A 22,876-nucleotide genomic window follows, 5' to 3' on the forward strand; every position below is an offset into this window, starting at 1 on the left:
TGAGATGTGGATATGAAGTTGGACCCATGGTTATAAATGTGTATAGCGGTATCAGAAAAACCCAAATTGGAAATTCTCTGTATTTATACAATGACTGAATCATAGTATTTTATGTATTTAAACTTGAATATATATAGTTGAATCGCTTTTAATCTACATATGATGAAACATCATGAAGCATTTAACATTAAGTCTATTGACGACTTCTATGATTAAAGCTATAAGCACTTGTCACTTTAAGTAACGGGTTGTAAAGGCAAAATGAAGCTGTGAAGCGTGTCATGTGATCAAGCCCCGTCTGGGCTGAAACGCGTAATGGCTGACATCCAATAAAGAAATTTGCAAGCACTTACTTGGTGGTCCGTGCTCCAGTCCTTGAAAAAGGGATTACAAGCTGTGGTTGGAGTATGCAGATATATATATATATATATATATATATATATATTACCTACTGGCGGTCGCCAGTAGGTAATATAGTAGGTATAGTTAGAACCTAGTGTCCATAGGAAAAGCATTTTTTGATTTGCTAATATCTTTGAAGTTGTTGGACAAATCTTCCAGAAATTCTCCAAAAAAAGGTCTATCCAGGTTAGCTCCTACCCTGAAAGTTTGGAGGTGATTCGTGAAGCGGGGGCTGAGAAAAAAGGGGGGTCCCAAAAAGTGTTTTCTCAATGTTAATTCCCATAGGAAATTTTATTACAGGCTACAGCCCGAACTGCTGAACGGAATTACACCAAATTTGGCAAAAAGGTAGAGCTTGTTTTAGAAAGTGACCTTTCTTTTTATAATGGTGTAAATCCATTCAGTAGTTGCTGAGAAATTTAAAAAATAAATGTGAAAAATCATTTTCCCATAGGAAACTTTAGGCACGGCTACAACTCGAACTGCTGAACGGAATGACAACAAATTTGGAAAAAAGGTAGTGCTTGATTCTGAAAGCATCTTTGTTTTTAAATGGTGTAAATCCGTTCAGTAGTTACTGGGATATTAAAAATATAAAAGTTTGATATCTGGGGCAGCAGGGAGTTTGCGCACCCTCCTGACCATGCTCTTGACTGTGATTGGCTGTCACAACCACGAGCTTCACTGTGATTGGCTGCCGACACTCTAAACCAGGAAGTGTTGGAAGCCATCTTGTGACTCGGTAGAATCGAGTTACAAGAAAACAGTCAAAAAAAGATTAAAAGAGAAGAAAAGGGGGCAGAGTAGAAACACCCTGACCCCCTAGTTCTGCTCACGGGGCCCTACAAGGATCCGCAGCCCTAAAAATTATAAATTTTTTTGTAAAAAAAGTCAAAATGCGCGCTGGGTGCGCGAATCCGGATGGTAAAAATGAAAAAAAAATGAAGCTGGGTCTCACCCCTTCATTTACATGAGCCCCCGGATGGGCCAGGTTCCGGGGGCAACCCTTTCATTATATTTTGGGGGCTTGCGGGGCATCTGTAGAACTGGGGACTGCCACTCCCATGTAAATTAGGTGCAGGAGGGCAAATGGACCACCCGAAGTCCAGGGGATCACCACCACTCAGGGGAATGTTTTGTAATTGTTCGGGGGGCTTTGAGGCCACCCCAAGTCCCTGGATCGCCACCCTCTGGCTTTAATTAAAGCCCCTGGTCTCGTGGGCCGCCGAAGCCTCTGGGATCACCTCCTCCCCCGGGAGGGAGAGGGGCCGTGGGGTCCCTCTCCTGGAGTGATTGATGGCCCTAGGGACCGCCACCCCCAAGGGCCAGATCCTCCAGTGTCCCAGGGTGTGCATCCCCGGGAAATTTCCGTTTACTATGACAGGGTGGGAGCGTGGCTTCCACCCTTTGATAGCAAACCCTGGTTTGCTTTGTTGAAGTGAGAGGAGGGAAACCTCGTCTCGCTTCAGCAAAGGAAGGAGAATTGCTTTTGGGCAATGGAAGCTGCATGTTAGCAGCTCCTGTTGTCCAAAAGCAATGTTGTTTTCCGTAGGAGCCGGGGAGCCGTGGGGACATTGGGGCTGCCCTCACGGTCCCCAACAGCGAGGGCAGGCGCTGAGGGATGGGGTCCACAAGGCCAGAAGTGACCTGGGAGGGGGGCCACAAGGCCCCCTTCCCCTTTTTAAAAAGAAATTAATAAAATTAATAAAAATGAACATTTAAAAAAATTTGGAGTGGTGACCCTCACCCCCGTCCACACCCCACAAAATATTGTGATAGCAAGCTTTCGAATTGTGTCAGGTAGCAAATCGGCTGATGTACAATTATAAAATTTAAGATGCAAGTGAGGTTGGACAAATGAGAATCATAGACATTTATAGATTTACATATAAAACATTTTATTTACATAAAACAACAAAATAAAAGTAGGTACAGCCATGGCGTGTCGTCATCCCTTGCCAACCTGTAAATTACAACCTGGAAGAAAAAAAGTAAGATAAGATTATGTGTTATGCACCCATCAAAAGAGAGAGAGAGAATGAGTGAGAGAGAGAGAAAGAGAGAAAGAGTGAGAGAGAGGAAGAGAGAAAGTGTGTGAGAGTGTGAGAGAAGAACAGAGAGATAAAGAGTGTGAGAGAGAGGAAGAGAGAGAGAAAGAGTGTGTGAGAGAGAAAAGAAGCGATGGAGAGGGGGGAGTAAGTTCCGACACTGCGGACAAACCCTCAGAGCTCACCTTTCCGCCACCGATGTGTCTCCAACCACATGCCGGGCCCCTACTGCTGCCCTCCAGCTCACTCATCTGAAACATTGTATAGAATCAGTAATGGCAGAGTACATACGATTGCGCATGCTTTTATCGCTGTCCCGCCCCTGCGTATCCAGGCTGCTGCACACCATCCACTTCCACCGTCCAGAGGTGACTAGCCACCCCTGCGCACCCAGGTCTCACCTTTTGCCACCGCCGTGTGTCGAAGCAACCTCCTCAGCCGTGGCGTACACTCGGTCTAGCCGAGTTCAACATTTAAAAGGGTCTTGATTGCTAGGATGGTGTACTGAGGCCACGCATCATTGCAGCCTACACAACCGCTCAGCTCTTGCGGGGCACACAAAAGCTGACCTGTCCGGACTGCTGGGGCGGGGCATCATCGCAGGCTGCTCAGCACTTACAGTGCCCCTACCTCAGTGGCCTGAATGTCACCGTCCCGTGGCGTGTGCCTCTGCCAGCCGTAGTGCATCCGGTGCCAGCAAGTCTGAAATGGCATAGAGCATGTGCGCCCGGTCTTTTTTTATTGGCAGGGTCACGTGTCCTGTGACGCCTGTGCTGGATGGGTGCTGTGTGGGTGTATACCAGCCATGAGGGAGTGGCTGTGGCATACTGACAACAAGGCCTGTGACCAGCAGATCACGGCAATGAAAACGTGGGCCATGTAGCGATGTCGTCCCTCCCTGTAAGTGAAAGCAGAATGTGCAGGCCTGGCTTATGCCAGTGCTGCGTGAGGAATGACTCCGGAGCTATGGGTGTGGTTCCGTCCTGGGTTGTATGAGGAATCAACTGATGCGGGTGTCCCTGTTGTAGTGTTGCAGTCACCCGGGTCGCAAGCGCCAATGTGTCACTCTGTGACCTAAGTACCACAACGTGGCCAACATGGAAGGTACAGGGAATCACTGACCCTACATTCATCCGTATTCCCACAAATGAAAGATGGTCGACATGACACATCTGTGTAGATATGAATGTTTATTGCACATTCAGTGGAGTGTTGCAGCTGTAGCAATACAGGGCCATGCAAAGTTGAAGTTTCAGTTTTTGTACATGGAGGGCAGGCAATTAGAGCTAAGCTTGTGCTCGGGGTTAAGCTGCGCCAACATATGTACTTATATAATCACTCCACCAATCTCCAAGCACATATAAATTCACTAAACACTCTTGTTTGCAGTTCTCTAATGATCAAGTCTCTACCTACGTGCTTATACAATGACTGAGACAAAGTTAAATACAAAAAGTTGTCCACACTGCCAGAGGTACCAGGGCACAATGTAATGTGGTAGGGCCCAGGGTCAGCATCATGCATACATAATGAACACACGGACACAGTTAGATAAATAGTGAAACTGGGAACGGGCACGTGCGCTCGACTCCTTTTTATTACCAGGGTCACATATCTAGTGACATCTGTGCTGGATGTGTGTGGGGTGAGTGTAAGCAAACCCTCAGGGAATGGTTGGTGCTGGCAACAAGTACAACAGTAATCATCGGATCACACACAGAGAATCAATCATAAAGGGTCCATGACTTGTGCTGCACTAAGGTTGGGGCACCAGATGTGAAAAAACACAGAAAAGATTCTATTGTAAAGGTTCCATGACTTGTGATGCACTGAGGTAGGGGCAGCAGATCTGAAATCATACACAAAAGATTTTATTATAAAGGGTCCATGAGTTGTGGTGCACTGAGGTAGGAGCATCAGAAGCATTCAGCGTGTGCGCAGCCAGTGATGATGCGTGGTGCGGGCGGGCCACACTGGGAGCAATGTCTCTTGCCTACTGGACTGCGTCATCTGCAATAGTGACTCAATCTGATTTTTGAGCTCTGCTGTCCACAGTGTTGACTGCCATTAAATGTTCCTTTGGACTTGCAAGATGAATTTGGTCATTGTACTGAAGCTATAATTGATATAAAAAAAGTTCTTGAAGCAAGGATACTAAAAGGATATTATGTAAGTTTTAGGGACGTTGTAGTTAGTTGCGTACTGGACACTGTAATTAATGAATCAAGACTAAATTTTAATTGTGAACCCTGCTGACCGCAGTGTAGGCCAGAGGCAGTGATTAGGAAGGGCCCACTGCCACATGGCATTAACTTGAGCTGCATAGACTTAGTGGTAGCTGTGGCACTCAGCGTGTGCGCAGCCAGCAATGATGCGTGGTGCGGGCGGGCTGCACTGGTAGCAATGTCTTTTGTCTAATGAATTCTGCCTTAATAAGGCTACATGGCGATGACTTGCGGTGCACTGAGTTAGTGGCACCTGAAGCACTTAGCGTGTGCGCACCCTGCAATGACGCGTGGTCCGCGCGGTGTTGTAGAGCATTTTAGGACCCTAGTGTAATTTTCCCGATTCATTCCCTTATATAGGTATAAATCACCATATCCTTATATAGGCATAGAAATCACAACCATATTAAGACTTAGCTCAGGCAGTCCAAATACGGCATGGCTACTTCCAATAGTTCCGAAAATCCACAACAATTTCTTGGAAAAACCCGCCTTCAGCAGTGAGGGACCTCCCCTTGCTTGAATATTGATTTATCCAAGAACTCATGGAGTTTTCAAAGAACTGAGTCTTTGATGACGTTATTATGTCCAACCTTACGTCAAACTTGGCACCTTCAAGGTATAAATATGCCCACACTTGCCCAGGCAAATAAACGGTGGTTCGGAGCAATTCGACTATCTACCTACACGACACAGCTTGCCGAAGCAAGTGCCGAAGGAAGCCGACACTCCAGCAGACGCACTGCGAGAGACGCTGTCTTTTCTCCTGCCGGGAAATCCAACTCCAGTGTTTCCAAGCTACCCTTGCGTGTTACTGGGAAATTGAGTCCTGAGAGAGAGATACCAGACCTCCTTCATTCTAAAACCAAGGTACGGAGCTGATTAACAACAGGAGAGAGCATGGCGGAAATCTTATAGGGTAGATTCCCGCAGGGAGTACCTTCTAGCGCTTGGAGCCTATAAAAAGCCATCCTTATTAGGAAAGCAGAATTCTATGACCTTAGGATTACTTCAGCTCAAGATATTCAAAAAGAAACTTTTAAGGTACTCTCTGAGTTAAGGCAAACAGAGACGGTGAAGCCTGTACATAGCCTAGAGGATTGCAATGTCTTGCAATCCTTCTTCCTTGACAAGGTCAAGAATTTACTAAATGTAATTACCGCCACCTCCACTGTACCCTGTTCTTTGTCACCTGCTCCCTTGGTACCTCTGATTGCGACACCACTCACTGTCTTTCTGACTCTGACTATTGATGCTCTATCCCATCTAACAGGACGGGTTAAGTCTGGCTCTCTCCGGAAGATCTATGTCCACCAACTATCTTTAAGATGGCACTACCTGGGTTTGAGGAGGAGGTGCTTTCACTTCTTAATCAATCCCTGGCATATGGCACTGTTCCTCTTAACTTCGAAGAAGCACTTGTCATCCCACTTCTGAAGAAGCCAGGAGCGGATGTGAAGAATTTAAAAAACTTTAGACCTATCTCCTAACTCCCTTTCCTGGCAAAGGTGTTGGAGCAACACGTGCTGAAATCTTTCTCTCACCATCTTGAAATAAATAATCTTCTGCAGCATAACCAGGCAGGTTTCAGGGCCCATCACAGCACTGAAATGGTTATGCTTGCAGTGCTGGACGATCTTAGGCTCCAAGCGGATAAAAAAGGCTGTGTGCCCTGGTCCTATTGGATCTGTCCACGGCATTTGACACGGTTAATCATAACCTTCTCTTGTCGCGGATACATGATCTTGGAGTCCAGGACACAGCCCTTAAATGGTTCACATCTTTCCTTAGCGGCCGGACACAGAGAGTACAGCTGTCATCTCATATGTCTGATCCGGGTAGTCTCTCTTGTGGAGTCCCGCAGGGATCGGCTCTTTCCCCTCTTCTCTTTAATGCCTACCTGCAGCCCTTGAGAGGTGCATTAAACACCATGGATTGCCAGATCTATATTTATGCGGATGATACCCAACTTATCATCCAGATCGACAATTTCTCAGTCTCCCATGCTAAGACACAGAATATTCTTAAATTTATCACCAATTGGATGACAGCCAACTCTTTAAAAATCAATCCGGACAAGACGGAGGTTCTGGCCATTACCACTGTCTCTAATCCATGGAGCAACCTCTTCTGGCCTCAGGAACTGGGCGTTGAGCCAGTCCCGGCTACGGTTGTGAAGAGTCTGGGAATTACGGTAGATGCTGACCTGTCCATGACTCAACAGGTGTCCGCAGTAGTGGGAGCCTGCGCCGGCCTGATGAGACAGCTTCACAAGCTCGCCTCCCCTTTTGAGCTTCTTTGCTCTCAGACTGATCGTGTCAGCAATGATAATTTCTCGCCTTGATTATGGCAATGCCCTATACTTTGGCCTTAAAGAGAAGTTACTTGCCAGACTTCAGGTTACCATGGACGATGCTGCCAGGTTGATTTTTAAATTGTCCAGAGGAGCTCATGCCACCCCTCTCCTCCAACATCTGCATTGGCTTCCTGTAAAGCAGAGAGCCAAGTTTAAGGGCCTCTCCATTACGCATATGCCCTTTATGGTCAAGCCCCCTGTATGTTAAAGATCGCCTAGCACTTTACATTCCGAATCGGGCGCTTCGGTCCTCAGAGGCCTATTTACTGAAGTGTCATTGTTTCAGGCTCATCACCAAAGGAGGTAGAGCCTTTTCCATCACCATCCCCCTTTGTGGAATAAACTACCAGAGACATTGCGTAAAGATCACGCCCTTCTTCCTTTCAGAAAGAAGTTAAAAACGGTTCTTTGCCGAGAGTCCTGGGGTTTTTGTTAATATTTGCCCCTTTGCACCTGTAGGCTAGTCCCTGTCTCTTTCTTCCTGATAGCGCTTAGAGACCTGTTGGTGATAATTGCGCTTTATAAATGGAAATACAAATACAAAATACAAATACAAATTAAACCCTTTGAGAATTCTTGGATAGATTCTTGGCAAAGAATACTGAAACTAAGCTACACCTCACTTACTTCTTCCCCCGTACTAGACTTAGGTTAGGTACACCGGGGTAGGCGTATTTTAGAAGCACCAGTTGAGTACTTTTAGTCTTTTTTTATTAATGTATGCATTCTATGTATTTTATGGCTTAGAAACCATATCATGCTTTTACAGTATTATTTTATAATACTCTTTGTACTGTACGCATTGTACTTTGCAACCAGTATTACGATTGTAGCAGTTCATTTCTCCTGCAAGAGACAGTAGACTGTTCAATAAATACTTTTTATTGAAAACGCCCGTCTCTCTAATTCTCTGCACCTGTGGTGAAACAAAGCATACCCGATTGACTGAGTGAAATAACTATCTATTGTTTCCGCAACTCTAGAGATATATTTCTTATTCTTGGGAAACAAAGTTGTCATGTTTATGCGGTTGTTAGAAACTAATCCCTTCTTGTTCATTCGAGAAAGTTTCCAGTGACCTCTGAGCTAGCTGTCACTCACAATTAAGTCTAATATATTCGATAGAGACCTAGTAGACGTCAGTCCTACGTCAAATCTATAGTATATATTATTCCAATGCGCAGAGCCTATTGGGAATATAGGAACTACACTACAGCGGGCCACACGGATAGCAATGTCTTTTGTCTAATGAATTCTGCCTTAATAAGGCTACGTGGCGATGACTTGTGGTGCACTGAGTTAGTGGCACCTGAAGCAACCAGAGTGTGCGCAGCCTGCAAGGAGGCATGGTTCGGGCGGGCCGCACTGGGAGCAATGTCTCTTGCCTACTGGACTGCGTCATCTGCAATTGAGACTCAAACTGAATTGTGAGCCCTGCTGTCCACAGTATATATCGAAGGCAGTAGTCTGTACAGACATAACTCTGCAGTGCTGTGCCGCTGGGTTCGCAGGGGGCCTTTGTCGAGGGGGCCGGCGTTCATGGTGGAGGCCTGGTGGCAGGATAAGGGCCGACACCCTGGCAGACGCGGTGGCCTTCCCAGAAGTGATCCACACCCAGAGCCCTGGCCTATTTATTCCCACTCCTACGCTGGAGTGTCATACGTTGGACCATCCCACTCCTCTTCCACTTCCGCTTACTGGGGACGACGACACAGCTACATGATCGATATCTTCCCCACTGCCTGAAGTAACATGGTTGCGTCCACTGTCCACAACACTACAAGCACACATGGAGAGGTCTGTGGTCTGCATAGTGAGGTCTGTCCAGCACATCACCTCTACACTTGGCATTGTGTGCATTGTTATTGATGGGTGACTTGTGTCCTTCACACATACTTGGTTCCCACATCTCCCAACATTCAGCTATTGTGCGGCTGAGGCGCCATGTCATTTTGGGAAGGTTCGCTGTCCTGTTCTACGCTGCCTCTGTGGTAGTAGGGGGGGTGTGGTCCGGGGTGGGGGTCCTGGGGGTGGTGGCAGCAGGTGTTATGGCCTTCTTGGGTGTCAGAGTTGCATGATCAGTAGCTCTATTATGTGTTGGTCTTTAGATGTGGCTCTGGGCTGGGCTCCCTTTCATACTGTTGGTAGTCGTCCTGCTTTACACCAGTAAAAGGCAGATGTTAGATTCTTACTGCTAATGCGGCTTTCCACCTGGTTTTGGATCGCATTGCAGATTTGACTGGTCGTTGAAAATATCGGGAAGTGGTGTGTTCGTGTTATTTTTGCACTGGAACTCCTACTCTGCATATCATTAGCATTCTTGCTCTCATTGTGGCGATTTTTTTTATGGAAGCTATCGATGGACAACTGGCGATATCAACAGTTTTTTACCAGGTTGGGAATGGAATGATAATTTAAAACACTGAAAAAACTATAGGTTAAATGAACATTAGCTTAACTAACTATAACGGGCACATTACTCTGGTTTTATATGAGCCAAATGTCCAACTAACTATAACGTCCCTGAAACCTATGGTTGTTTAGTGAAAAAAATAATAATATATGTATATATATATATATATACTTCACGGGGAGCCGTTTGCACTGACAAGTCGACTCACAGCCCGGCTGAGTCGTTGACGCAGGTTGGGAGCGTCAAGGAGACCCAGGGAGGCCTTATATCACCATTTCTGTCTGGCCTGCTCATCTCCATATAACGCGCCTTTCCCCAGCAATTTTGCTCACGGCACCCACAGCCCGAAAACATTGCATTCTGGGACTTGGAGTTTCACATGGGTCGCAGTGGCAGTGCGACCATGTGACTTGGGGCTGAACTTTGACCCTCCAATGGGGGAGAGCACAGGAGACCTAAAAGGCAGGGGCGGAGCTACAACCGGACTTACAGTGGCATCTGAGGAAGGCCACAGCGCCGAAATGCATCATGCCCATGCTGTTACTCAATAAAGGCTTTCTCTGCTGGCCCCGATGTGGCCTCTCACCTTCTTTATTCGGAGTGGTTTGAGTTGGATATTTTGCGCGCCTGCCAGTGGCGTGACAGAGGCCCCGCTACTTCAAAGTGTCAGGAGATTCTGGCATCAGCTGTTTCAGCTTGTTTCTGTTCTCCAAGGAATTGGATTTTCTCCTGCCCACCTACGTTGCCGACGACGCCAGGGATGCTGCCAGGAGCAGCTCGTGATTTCACGGGGAGCCGTTTGCACTGACAAGTCGACTCACAGCCCGGCTGAGTCATTGATGCAGGTTGGGAGCGTCAAGGGGACCCAGGGAGGCCTTATATCACCATTTCTGTCTGGCCTGCTCATCTCCATACAACGCGCCTTTCCCCAGCAATTTTGCTCACGGCACCCACAGACCGAAAACATTGCATTCTGGGACTTGGAGTTTCACATGGTTCGCAGTGGCAGTGCGACCATGTGACTTGGGGCTGAACTTTGACCCTCCAATGGGGGAGAGCACAGGAGACCTAAAAGGCAGGGGCGGAGCTACAGCCGGACTTACAGCGGCATCTGAGGAAGGCCACAGCGCCGAAATGCATCATGCCCATGCTGTTACTCAATAAAGGCTTCCTCTGCTGTCCCCGATGTGACCTCTCACCTTCTTTATTCGGAGTGGTGTGAATTGGATATTTCGCACGCCTGCCAGTGGCGTGACAGAGGCCCCGCTCCTTCAAAGTGGCAGGAGATTCTGGCATTAGCTGTTTCAGCTTGTTTCTGTTCTCCAAGGAATTGGATTTTCTACTGCCCACCTACGTTGCCGACGACGCCAGGGATGCTGCCAGGAGCAGCTCGTGACTTCACGGGGAGCCGTTTGCACTGACAAGTCGACTCACAGCCCGGCTGAGTCGTTGACGCAGGCTGGGAGCGTCAAGGGGACCCAGGGAGGCCTTATATCACCATTTCTGTCTGGCCTGCTCATCTCCATACAACGCACCTTTCCCCAGCAATTTTGATCACTGCACCCACAGCCCGAAAACATTGCATTCTGGGACTTGGAGTTTCACATGGGTCGCAGTGGTAGTGCGACCATGTGACTTGAGGCTGAACTTTGACCCTCCAATGAGGGAGAGCACAGGAGACCTAAAAGGTGGGGGCGGAGCTACAACCGGACTTACAGCGGCATCTGAGGAAGGCCACAGCGCCGAAATGCATCATGCCCATGCTGTTACTCAATAAAGGCTTTCTCTGCTGTCCCCAAGGTGGCCTCTCACCTTCTTTGTTCGGAGTGGTGTGAATTGGATATTTTGCGCGCCTACCAGTGGCGTGACAGAGGCCCCGCTCCTTCAAAGTGGCAGGAGATTCTGGCATCAGCTGTTTCAGCTTGTTTCTGTTCTCCAAGGAATTGGATTTTCTCCTGCTCACCTACGTTGCCGACGATGCCAGGGATGCTGCTAGGAGCAGCTCGTGACTTCACGGGGAGCCGTTTGCACTGACAAGTCGACTCACAGCCCGGCTGAGTCGTTGACGCAGGTTGGGAGCATCAAGGGGACCCAGGGAGGCCTTATATCACCATTTCTGTCTGGCCTGCTCATCTCCATACAACGCGCCTTTCCCCAGCAATTTTGCTCACGGCACCCACAGCCCGAAAACATTGCATTCTGGGACTTGGAGTTTCACATGGGTCGCAGTGGCAGTGCGACCATGTGACTTGGGGCTGAACTTTGACCCTCCAATGGGGGAGAGCACAGGAGACCTAAAAGGCGGGGGGGGAGCTACAACCGGACTTACAGCGGCATCTGAGGAAGGCCACAGCGCCGAAATGCATCATGCCCATGCTGTTACTCAATAAAGGCTTCCTCTGCTGTTCCCGATGTGGCCTCTCACCTTCTTTATTCGGAGTGGTGTGAATTGGATATTTCGCGCGCCTGCTAGTGGCGTGACAGAGGCCCCGCTCCTTCAAAGTGGCAGGAGATTCTGGCATCAGCTGTTTCAGCTTGTTTCTGTTCTCCAAGAAATTGGATTTTCTCCTGCCCACCTACGTTGCCGACCACCCCAGGGATGCTGCCAGGAGCAGCTCGCGACTTCACGGGGAGCCGTTTGCACTGACAAGTCGACTCACAGCCCGGCTGAGTCGTTGACGCAGGCTGGGAGCGTCAAGGGGACCCAGGGAGGCCTTATATCACCATTTCTGTCTGGCCTGCTCATCTCCATACAACGCGCCTTTCCCCAGCAATTTTGCTCACGGCACCCACAGCCCGAAAACATTGCATTCTGGGACTTGGAGTTTCACATGGGTCGCAGTGGCAGTGCGACCATGTGACTTGGGGCTGAACTTTGACCCTCAAATGGGGGAGAGCACAGGAGACCTAAAAGGCGGGGCGGAGCTACAACCAGACTTACAGCGGCATCTGAGGAAGGCCACAGCGCCGAAATGCATCATGCCGATGCTGTTACTCAATCAAGGCTTTCTCTGCTGTCCCCAATGTGGCTTCTCACCTTCTTTATTCGGAGTGGTGTGAATTGGATATTTCGCGCGCCTGCCAGTGGCGTGACAGAGGCTCCGCTCCTTCAAAGTGGCAGGAGATTCTGGCATCAGCTGTTTCAGCTTGTTTCTGTTCTCCAAGGAATTGGATTTTCTCCTGCCCACCTACGTTGCCGACCACGCCAGGGATGCTGCCATGAGCAGCTCGTGACTTCACGGGGAGCCGTTTGCACTGACAAGTCGACTCACAGCCCGGCTGAGTCGTTGACGCAGGTTGGGAGCTGATGACGTCACATATTACATCACTCATGACATGGTCACTGACATCACTGATGACATCATGAATGACATCTCAAATGACATTACTGATGACATCCCTGATGACATCATCCAGTGAATGTGTGTTTCAGTAAAGTTTATATATTTTTCATATATATCTATGCCAAGGTGTATTGAAGAATGAGTGGATTTACAAGTGCCCGAAGGGATTATTTAGTAGGTGCGAGACTGACTGTATAAGTGAGTGATTGAACGTATCTTACTGAATGCATGGGTTAGTGACTAAACTGTGTGAAAGTCTGTATTAGTCTCTCAGTTGGTGTGTAAGCGGCTGCATGGGTTGGTGAGTAGCTACATGAGTGTCTATATGGGTTATTGATTTGATGTCTGAGTATCTGTATGGGTGCCTGAGTGTCTGTGTGGGTGGGTGGGAGGGTGTGTGACTCTGTGCATAGATGTCTGAGTGGGTGATTCACTGGTTGTATGGATTCAAAAGCACATCTGGGAAGGGCTGTATGGGTGAGTTAGTGTGTTGGTGAGTGAATGAATGTATCAGTGGTATATGTGTGAGTAACTACATATGTTTTAAGGCAGTATACATGAGTGTTGGAGTATATAAATGACTATACGTGAGAATAAGTTATTTGAAGAGTGGGTGTATAAATGAGTGTCTGCTTGTATCAGTGATTGTTTAAGACAGTATGTTTTAGTATCTGCATACATGAGTGATGTGGTGTGTGTATAAATAACTGAGTTGGTGTGTATAACCATATACATGAGTAAATGGGTATGTGATTGATTTTCTGCATGACTGACTAGGTGTGTGAGTAACTCTATGGATGAGTGGCGGAGTGTGACTGTTTGTATAGGTGTATGAGTGCATATTACATCACTCATGACATGGTCAGTGACATCACTCAACACATCAGTTATGACATTACCCACATAACCATTGACACACCCATTATACCCCTATACTTGTGTGCCCTGTCACACACCCACACAATCACTCACATACCTATTAACAGACCCATACAACTACAGTTACACAGCCACTTGCTCACTCATACAGCCACTTACACAACCACTCACTCACCCATACAGCCACTCACCCAGACATACAGCTACTAATAGAGCTATTCACTCACTCATACAGCCACTCACACATACATTCACTCTCTCACAAAACCACTTGCAAACTCATTTACATATCAAAACAAGCACTAACATGCCAAGTCACTCACTTATACAGCCACTCATACAGACACTGACTGAACAATACAGCTTAAGTGGATAATGGATTGATTGCTTCATAGCATTTATAGAGTATCTAATGCTGTTAGGTCTGCTGTGTAAATAGTATATGAGGAATGAACAGATTTCATAGAGTTAGCTCCCCAATCCCTCAGAATCATGGGATTTATGATGCCATTTACAGCAGATCAACAGCCTCTCAGGTACTTAGCTTCTGATTACGAAGTCACTGTTTTGTGGTGCAGGGATACCGGATGGCCAGAATTCCTACAGGTATCTCTGCTCCAAAAACAGAGATGATGATTTTTCTCCAAAGAATGGTGAATAACCACACTGACCTGGAGACACTCGGTCCTTTTCTGTGTGGTGTTCTAGAATTCTGATAGCAAAACCACTAACACGTTGTGCCTTATCTGAACAGGTGGAAAAGGTCAGTTGAGAGGATCAGTGTGATTAGTAGAGTTGGGTGGGGGAGACAAGTAGTCACAGCAGCTTTGAGCCTGTCCTGGGGGGTCATTATTTGCTCCCCCTTGTTGCTGCAGGGATGGGCAGGAACATGACTTTACGTCGCAAACTTGTAACAGGGGCTGATATCAATTTCGGTCACTGCAACACTGAATTGCAGGTGCCAAAATTCCACAAGGAATTATCACTCCAGTTGGACCGCCAACACTCATAATAAGGGCCTTAGGTGTGCCAAATGCAGTTTACAGGTTAAAGTACAAAGTAACTCAGATGCATTTGGGTAAAAGTTGCAATTCACAGGGATGCAGGACATCAATCAGTACATGACTGTGGAAACAAGATGCAGTTTGCAGGGGTGCTAGGAAATCGCTGGTTATACTGTCCATACATTTTTCTGCAATCAGACTTTGGAAGTTGGTAGTGAAGTGCATGTAAGTTGACAGTTCTCAGATGACATATTCTGCTTGAAACAAGTCTCACACATGCAGAAATTATACAAAAACATCCAGGATAAGAAGAACAGACATTACATACAAGAAGAACAGGAATGGTGTGAAATACTGAAAACATGTTTTCCTCCTCCTGTAGGAAACAGGCCCACATTTGTGAACATTCACCAGACTGGCCTTAAGGATATTCACACAAATGTGTATAATGTGTATTGACATACAAGGAATTTAATTGACAAGGTAACATATATCTATTGGGCCTTCTGAATTCCAGTTAAAGGTTAAAATAGGCATTATTGGACTATTGATAATTATGTTATTAACCTTTAACATACACAACAAGAGGGACCCTGTGTAACGTATTTGAAAACATAGTTGTTATGGGATTTTAATTGTTTTTGGATTTGGCTGAAGAAAATGTAGGACGTCGATGCATGTGCAACAAAACATGCTCTACGGAAAAACATTTGGAGGTAACTGTAAGGAAGATTTGTTCTCTGATTTTGCATCCTTGAAACAGTATTCCTTGTCACTGCATTGCATCCTAGAGTAACTAACCCACTGCATTGCAATAAACCCAGTGGAAACTAATCTAGCACATTACATCCTCATATGTCTTCCTCGTTCCAGTCCTTAGCAATGAGGCCCTTGCCTCTACCGTAGACCATCTTAAAGTGAAAATCAATATTCCCCTTTGGTTGACTTGAGAGCTAGAGCCCTTCCCATTTCAGCCCTGGCTACAAACAAGGGACTAAACCACACTGACACCCTTTTCCAATTGTCTCTTACCAACACCATCCAAAATGTAAGTATGATTTTTTCATTTTCCTTCTGTTCAAAATTTGCTGCCTTGTTGTTGGATTTAGTAGTGGCTGAGCTAAGCCAGCACTTTTGTGTCTGTAAACATGTTTGTTTGGACAGGTCTGGTCCAATGTAATGATGGCTGTAGGACGCTGATAGGCTGAAATGAAAGTAAATGATGCTTTCACACATAATTGTGCAGTACACAGCAATTCACCCCAATCCAATCCAATCCACTCCAATCTGTGCCAATCTACTCCAATTCACCCTACCTCACCCCACCAATATGCCCCACTCAATCCAATTCAATCCGAGTCACCCCACTCAAATCCAAACTACTCACCCCAATTCACTCCAATCTGCCACACTCCAATCCTCCTAACCCACCCCACTACAATCTGCCCACTACAATCTGTCCCACTCCAATTCTCCCCACTCCAATTCAAAACAATCTGCCTCACTCCCATCCAAAACAATCTGCCCCACTACCATCAAAAACAGTCTGCCCCACTCCAACACAATCTGCCCCACTCCAAAACAATCTACCCCAATCTAATCCAGGACGATCTGCCCCACTCCAACCTAAAACAATCTGGCCCACTCAAGTCAAGAAACATTGGCCCATATCGCTCCTGCCCTTTGCAGCCAAAGTTGGAGAGAAAACTGTCAACAGGAAACTGACACGATTCATTGAAGAGAACGCCATCCTCGACTCGTTCCCATCCAGATTCCGAAGCAACCACAGCACAGAGACCGCCCTATTTGCTGCCACAGACGACACCCGCACCCTCCTGGACCAAGGCCACTCCACAACCCTCATCCTACTTGACCTATCAGCAGCCTTCAACACCGTCTCCAACCGCACACTTGTCGCTAGACTACACAACTCAGGCATACAAGGAACAGCCCTGGACTGGATCTGATCATTCCTCACCGGAAGAAGCCAAAGGATGAGGCACCCATCCTTCCTCTCCGACCCCATGAAAATCACCTGCGGAGTACCACAGGGTTCATCCCTGAGCCCCACCCTCTTCAACATCTACATGGCCCTCCTCAAAGCCATCTTCCGACAACACAGCCTAAACATTGTATCCTACACCGACAACACCCAGCTCATCATCTCCCTCACCAAAGACCCCACCACTGCCAAACTCAACTTCCAGAGAGGAATGCAAGGCGTCGCAGTCTGGATGACCAACAGCTGCCTGAAGTTCAACGCTGAGAAGACAGAAGTCCTTGTCCTCGGTACCATCCCTTCTGCATGGGACAGCACTTGTTGTCCGGCTTCCCTCGGATTCCCACCACCCCCCTCAGACCACGCCAAGAACCTTGGCATCGTACTCGACTCATCACTCACCATGAACCAACAGGTCAACGCCATCACCTCCAGCTGCTTCAACACCCTCCACATCCTCCGCAAGACCTTTAAGTGGATCCCCCCTGAGTCAAGGAAGAAAGTCACTCACACATTCATCACCAGCAGACTGGACTATGGAAACGCACTCTACGCCAGCATCAACAAGTCACTATTCTGCAAACTCCAGACAATACAGAACAACGCCCGAAAGACTCATCCTCGGCATCCCCCGACACAAACACATCAGCCAACACCTACGAAGTCTCCACTGGCTCCCCGTGGAGAAAAGAGTCACTTTCAAAATCCTCACTCATGCCTGCAAATGCCTACACAACAACGGACCCAAATACCTCCACGACAGAATCAACTTCCACGTACCCAAAAGAAACCTCCGATCTTCCAACCTCGCACTGGCTGAAACCCTGTGCATCCACAGAGCCAGAGCAGGTGGAAGATCCTTCTCTCACACTGCAGCCAAGACCTGGAACGAGCTACTGGCAGACATCAGACGCCCCCCGAACACCTTCAGGAAGACCCTCAAGACCTGGCTCTTCGGTTAAACAGATCAGCGGACCCCCTCCCCTCTCAGCGCCTTGAGACCCTCACGGGTGAGTAGCGCGCTTACAATTCCCTGATTGATTGATTGATTGACTCCAATTTCCCCAATCCAATCTGCCTCACTCCACTCCACCCCTCCAATCGAAAACAATCCGCCCTACTCCAATCTGCCCCACTCTAATCCACTCCACTCCAAACCAAAACAATATGCCCACTTAATTCTGCCCCACTCCCATCCAAAACAATCTGCCCACTCTAACCCACCCCACTACAATCCAAACAAATCTGCCCCACTACAGTCCAAAAAATCTGCTCCACTACTATCTGCCCCCCTCCAATCCAAAACAATCTGCCCTACTGCAACCCACTCCACTTCAATCCGCCCCACTACAATCTACCCCTCCAATCGTGAACAATTTGCCCCTCTCTAATCTGCCCCACACTAACCCACCCCATTCCAATCTGCCCCACTCCAATCTAAAACAATCTGCCCACTCCAATCCACCCCACTCCAATCCAAAACAATATTCCCTACTCCTGTCTTCCCCAATCCAATCCAAAACAATCTGCCCCACTCTAATCTGCCCAACTACAATCTGCCCCAGTCCAGTCTGCCACACTCCAATCTGCCTCACTCCAATCCAAAACAATATTCCTCACTCCAGTCTGCCCCACTCCAATCCAAAACAACCTGCCCCACTCTATTCCACCCCACTCCAATCTGCCCCACTCCAATTCAAGACACTCAGGCCCCTCCAATCCATCCCACTCCAATCCCAAATAATCTGCCTCACTCCAATCCTCTTGGTAGTCCACTCTAGAGGTGTGGCTTCCTGAGGGCTAAACTCTCACGGCATGTCAACTGGTCTCCTCTCTTTCTCTCCCTAATGCCAACCCGTCTACCTGACCAAAAGAGCATCCCCTCTTGTGTGTGTCCACCATTTGATCTTCAAAGTCAGCTTCCCCTTTGAAGCTTGCCTTTTGGGTCACACCCTGTCTGACTTCCTGCAAGGAAGAGGTAACACCTCTCACAACAGCAGGCCTCTATTGTTCCTTTTCATCAGAGTTGTTCACACACAGAAGGACAGAAGTCTGTCTTGTTGCCAGCATCTGTGAATGGCCATTGAAAAGCGTGGGCAACAGAGTGGCTACTTTCTAAAAGTTGCATTTACTTAAAAGTTAGAGTACATTCTACCTGGGCATCAAGTCAGGTTTATTTTGAAGATGATTTGGATATTGTGAAGTACAAACTTTAGTATTCCCATTCAGAAGTTATCAGCTTGTAACGCTGCACTAGCCAATAGACCTACGTGTCTTCCACAGTAAAATTGACAACTTCGGGTTTTTACTGTCACTTTCTATACATGACATGGTAATAACTGGAGTTTTTTCTTTAGAGTGGGAGGAGCGGGGGGAAGGGTTAGGGTTGAGAGGGGGCGGTGCACTGGGGGGTTCTATGGTTTGTTTTACAAGGTCTATGGCGATCTCTTGCCGTGCATTGCTCTGTCTTTTGATATATCAGAAAATACATTTAAAATCGGCAAAACACTAAATAACTATTTCTTATTCTAGTGTTCCATTACTTGTGGCAAAGGAATGCAATCAAGAGTAATTCAGTGCATGCATAAAATCACTGGCAGGCATGGCAATGAATGCTTCTCTTCAGAAAAGCCTGCAGCGTACAGACCATGTCACCTTCAGCCCTGCAATGAAAAAAACAATGTAAACACAATCACGTCACCAAGGCTAGGTGAGTACCAACATCTTTTATTGCACATTACTTAATTATTCTTCATGAAAAGGTTACTAAATTGAATAATGGCCTTCCAGTACGTTAATTATCAATTTTACTTCCAAGAGTTGTTGTAATCTTGTTCGGTGCGTTCTTGTAACAATGCTAAGTATAGCAATTGTAAACATTTGCAGCAACAACTATATCTTTTTAATAAAGCCATCAAATCTATGACAGGTTTGGGTCAGCTTTCATACTGCTTGGTAGTGCTATGCGTGTCATTAAGGGGAAATTCACTCTGTGGCTAATTAACATAAACATATTTAAATTTTTTAATTAATGTAAATAAAGAAATACACCATTTATTCAGTATTTACTTGCACTTCGAAATTGAATTTTCAGGTTCATTGTGTTCTCCCTTCAATTGTACTTCATGAAGCAATTAATGATCTCAGTTTGTAGCCTGTCTTTTTGTGAATAGCATTGCTTCCTACGTCCCATGAATCACCTCAGGGCAGGGGCGCCTACTTTTTTTGGTTGCTTCATGCAGCGCCGAGTTGAACTGAAGGTATTGAAGCTCTTTACCTGAGCACCAGTTACATTACGCAAGATTACATTCATGTTTTCAGGCACAGGGAGATGAAATGATCGCCCAGAATGTTATGTTATGTTGATTTGTATAGTGGGCAAATCACCCGAGACAGTATACAGGTGGTTGGGCAAGGTGCGTAGTTGTGTGGTCCCAAGGTGCGTATAGGAAAAGCAAGGTCTTCAGCTTCTTGCGGAACTCAATAAGTGAGGAGGAGGATCTGATGTTTTCAGGGAGGTCATTCCATGTCTTGGGCAAGATGTAGGAAAATGAAAAACCTCCAGTTTTGCTTTTGTGAATGCTGGTGTGTTTGCGAGTGAGTGAGGCAGAGCATAGGTGTCTGGTGGGTTGGTGAAAGTGTATGCAGCTGTTCAGGTATTCTGGTCCTGTGTTGTGTCAGGCTTTTTATGTGTGTGTGAGATGTATGAATTGGCTGAGCTTGTTAATGGCCAATGAAATCTCCTGAGATGCGGTGTGATGTGGAGTCACAGGATGTTGAGTTGTTACCAAGACTGGAACATAGTACCCCAGTTATAAATTCGGCAATTCTAATTATTCCAATCTAATTGTCCAAGCTCATGAGAAATTAAATGATGCAGTAAATAGAACGTAGATCAATAATGCATGTTAACCAAGCTTTAACAACACTGAACTCAAGCTATTCCGAATGAAATGGCTGGGTAAAATGCACAGTGAAACAGCTCTTGACAATATTTCTAGTAGACTTCCTAGTCTAAACACAGCAACCAACCAACATAATGTGCTTATAATTGTTTTAGGAAAAAGATATGAACAAGAAGTACAATTTTAATACTAAAAGTTATAAGTTTTTTTGTATGCAAGTGTAGCACTGGCTCAGTAGTATTGTCCTTGGCAATATTTGTTGTAGATTGCTATACTCAGAGGCATCAACTACCCTACATAGTGCGCATATATATTTTTTAGAAAATTGATATAAATAACAACCAATTAAAATATAATTGTACAAGTTACAAGGCTATTTAGATCTTAATTTTTAATCCTAATTTAACACTAACAGAGGTATCATCTTCTGTTAAGGATCTCTGCACCTCCCAACTGCCAGACTTAAGGATTGTAAACCCACCACATTTAGCGAGCAGACCAGTAAAGTTTGCCTGGAGGTCATGATTTACCTGTTGAAAGCTCTGCTGCAGGGATGATGGAAGACAGTCTGCTACTTCTGACTGAAAGGTGAATGGCTGGTAAAACCTCAGCATACAACAAAGTTATTAAAATGTAATGGTGTGATTTTGATGCAAGAATGCTTCATTGCCTGGCCAGGTATACCAAGATCTTCCTTCCCACCGGAACAACTGATTGTGATCTGGGAGAATCCAGGACATGTAGGATTTTGGACTTCTGCTGTGAGTGAGACACTCTAATGTAGTTTAACCCATTGCAAGTTTCTGCTAATAATGGATTTGAGCTGTTTTTAATTTTATTATTTGTAGGTTTTATATAGCGCTAGCTGGACCTGAAGTTATCGGAGCGCTTTACATAAAAATAGGCTTTACATATAATGCAAGACCCTAGGTTCAAGAACATGTATAAATAGAGACAAATGCAGTAAGGGTGGTTACAGTATGCGGACAATTAGAACAGCATGATTTAAAGGAGTAATTGACATACAAGGCAGCTGAAGCAATCATCCAACCGACTGTCGCAAAGGGTCTGGTCATAGAGGAAATGAGGTATTGGAACACAGTTCCAATACCTATAAAGTATTTGTTGAGGAGAATGAGTTTAGGTCCCTTTTGAAGCAGAAGAAGGAAGGGTTGCATAGGAGATCTCTCTGAAGTCAGTTCCATATTCTGGGTACATTTCAAGATTGGAGCTTCTCAGAGTGTGGTTGCCCCTGCTTTCGTAAACTTGTTGTCTAGGTATTTGGGAGTATGTGTGTTAAGGGCTTTGTGGGTGATGCAAGCTGTCTTGTAAATACATCTTCTTTTGATGGGAAGCCAGTTGAGGATCTTGAGGGCCGGTGTGATGTGTTCAAACCGTTTAAACCCATGTTGAGAAGTGTTCTTAGGGGGAGCGAGGTGAATTTTGGGTGTCTATGTGAAGATGGAGTTCCCATAGTCCAGTTTACAGAGGAGTTGTACTACCGTCTTAACGGCCATTTGGTCAATAGTTAACTCTGGTGGTGTGGCTACCGTGAAGGGAAGTGAGTCAGTGGGGAAGGTTGCAAGGGCTGGCAGATTTGTGATTTGGATGAAAGATTGCTCAATAGTGACTTTGTCAGTGAAGAAGCTGGCAATTTCTTCAAATTGTTCTTTGGTAGCTGTTATTTTGTGAGGGGAGGTGCTAGTAGTTTGTCATTTAATGATGTTGAAGATATTCCTAGCATTGTCAAGTTGATTGCGTAAGAAAGAGGCTGTGCGGTTCTTAGCAGTGCTAGGTGCATTGTCACGGGGTTTTGTCTCCATATCCTTTCTGCCTGTCTTAGTGTCTCCTCTCATTGTTCGGGTCAGAGTTAAACCAAGTTTTTGATTGGATTCTTCTTGATTTTTTTTGTTTTAGCGGTGCCACTTGGTCAAAAACTTCAGTCATCGCTGTGTTATAGTGGGCAGGGAGGTCATCAACGGTATGAGTGAGGGGTTGACAGTGTAGTTGGGCACAGATCCTGGATCCAGTTACATTTTTGGGACATGGATGATGTTCCTAGCCCAGGGCTTAGGTTTGTTTGTTGAGGCTGGGTAGGTTCCGAGGTGGGTATCGATATTAAATAGTATGAGATGGTGGTCGGACCAGCCACCTGGTGAGATGGATCCAAGTGACACACAGTCATTTTTTGGTGATAATGACATCAAGAGTGGAGCCTTTAAAAGGAGTTTTTTTCATTACAGAGTTGTTTAAGACCATTTATTTCAAAAAGGTTTATGCCGTTCCGGACTGTGGTGTCTT

At 46.2% G+C, this 22,876-nt stretch overlaps 1 protein-coding gene across 1 annotated transcript in view; it reads left to right on the forward strand.

Moving 5' to 3' along the window:
• ADAMTS19 (ADAM metallopeptidase with thrombospondin type 1 motif 19) overlaps positions 1-22,876 on the forward strand; it is a 1,315,906-nt gene that overhangs the window by 1,273,403 nt on the left and 19,627 nt on the right. The window contains exon 22 of the mRNA XM_078675613.1: positions 19,203-19,380. Within this exon, the coding sequence (XP_078531739.1) occupies positions 19,203-19,380 (178 nt within the window). The remainder of the gene's footprint in view (positions 1-19,202; positions 19,381-22,876) is intronic.

Source organism: Lissotriton helveticus, chromosome 2_1 (genome assembly GCF_964261635.1).
Source record: "Lissotriton helveticus chromosome 2_1, aLisHel1.1, whole genome shotgun sequence".
In the NCBI taxonomy this organism is placed as follows: Eukaryota; Metazoa; Chordata; class Amphibia; order Caudata; family Salamandridae; genus Lissotriton; species Lissotriton helveticus.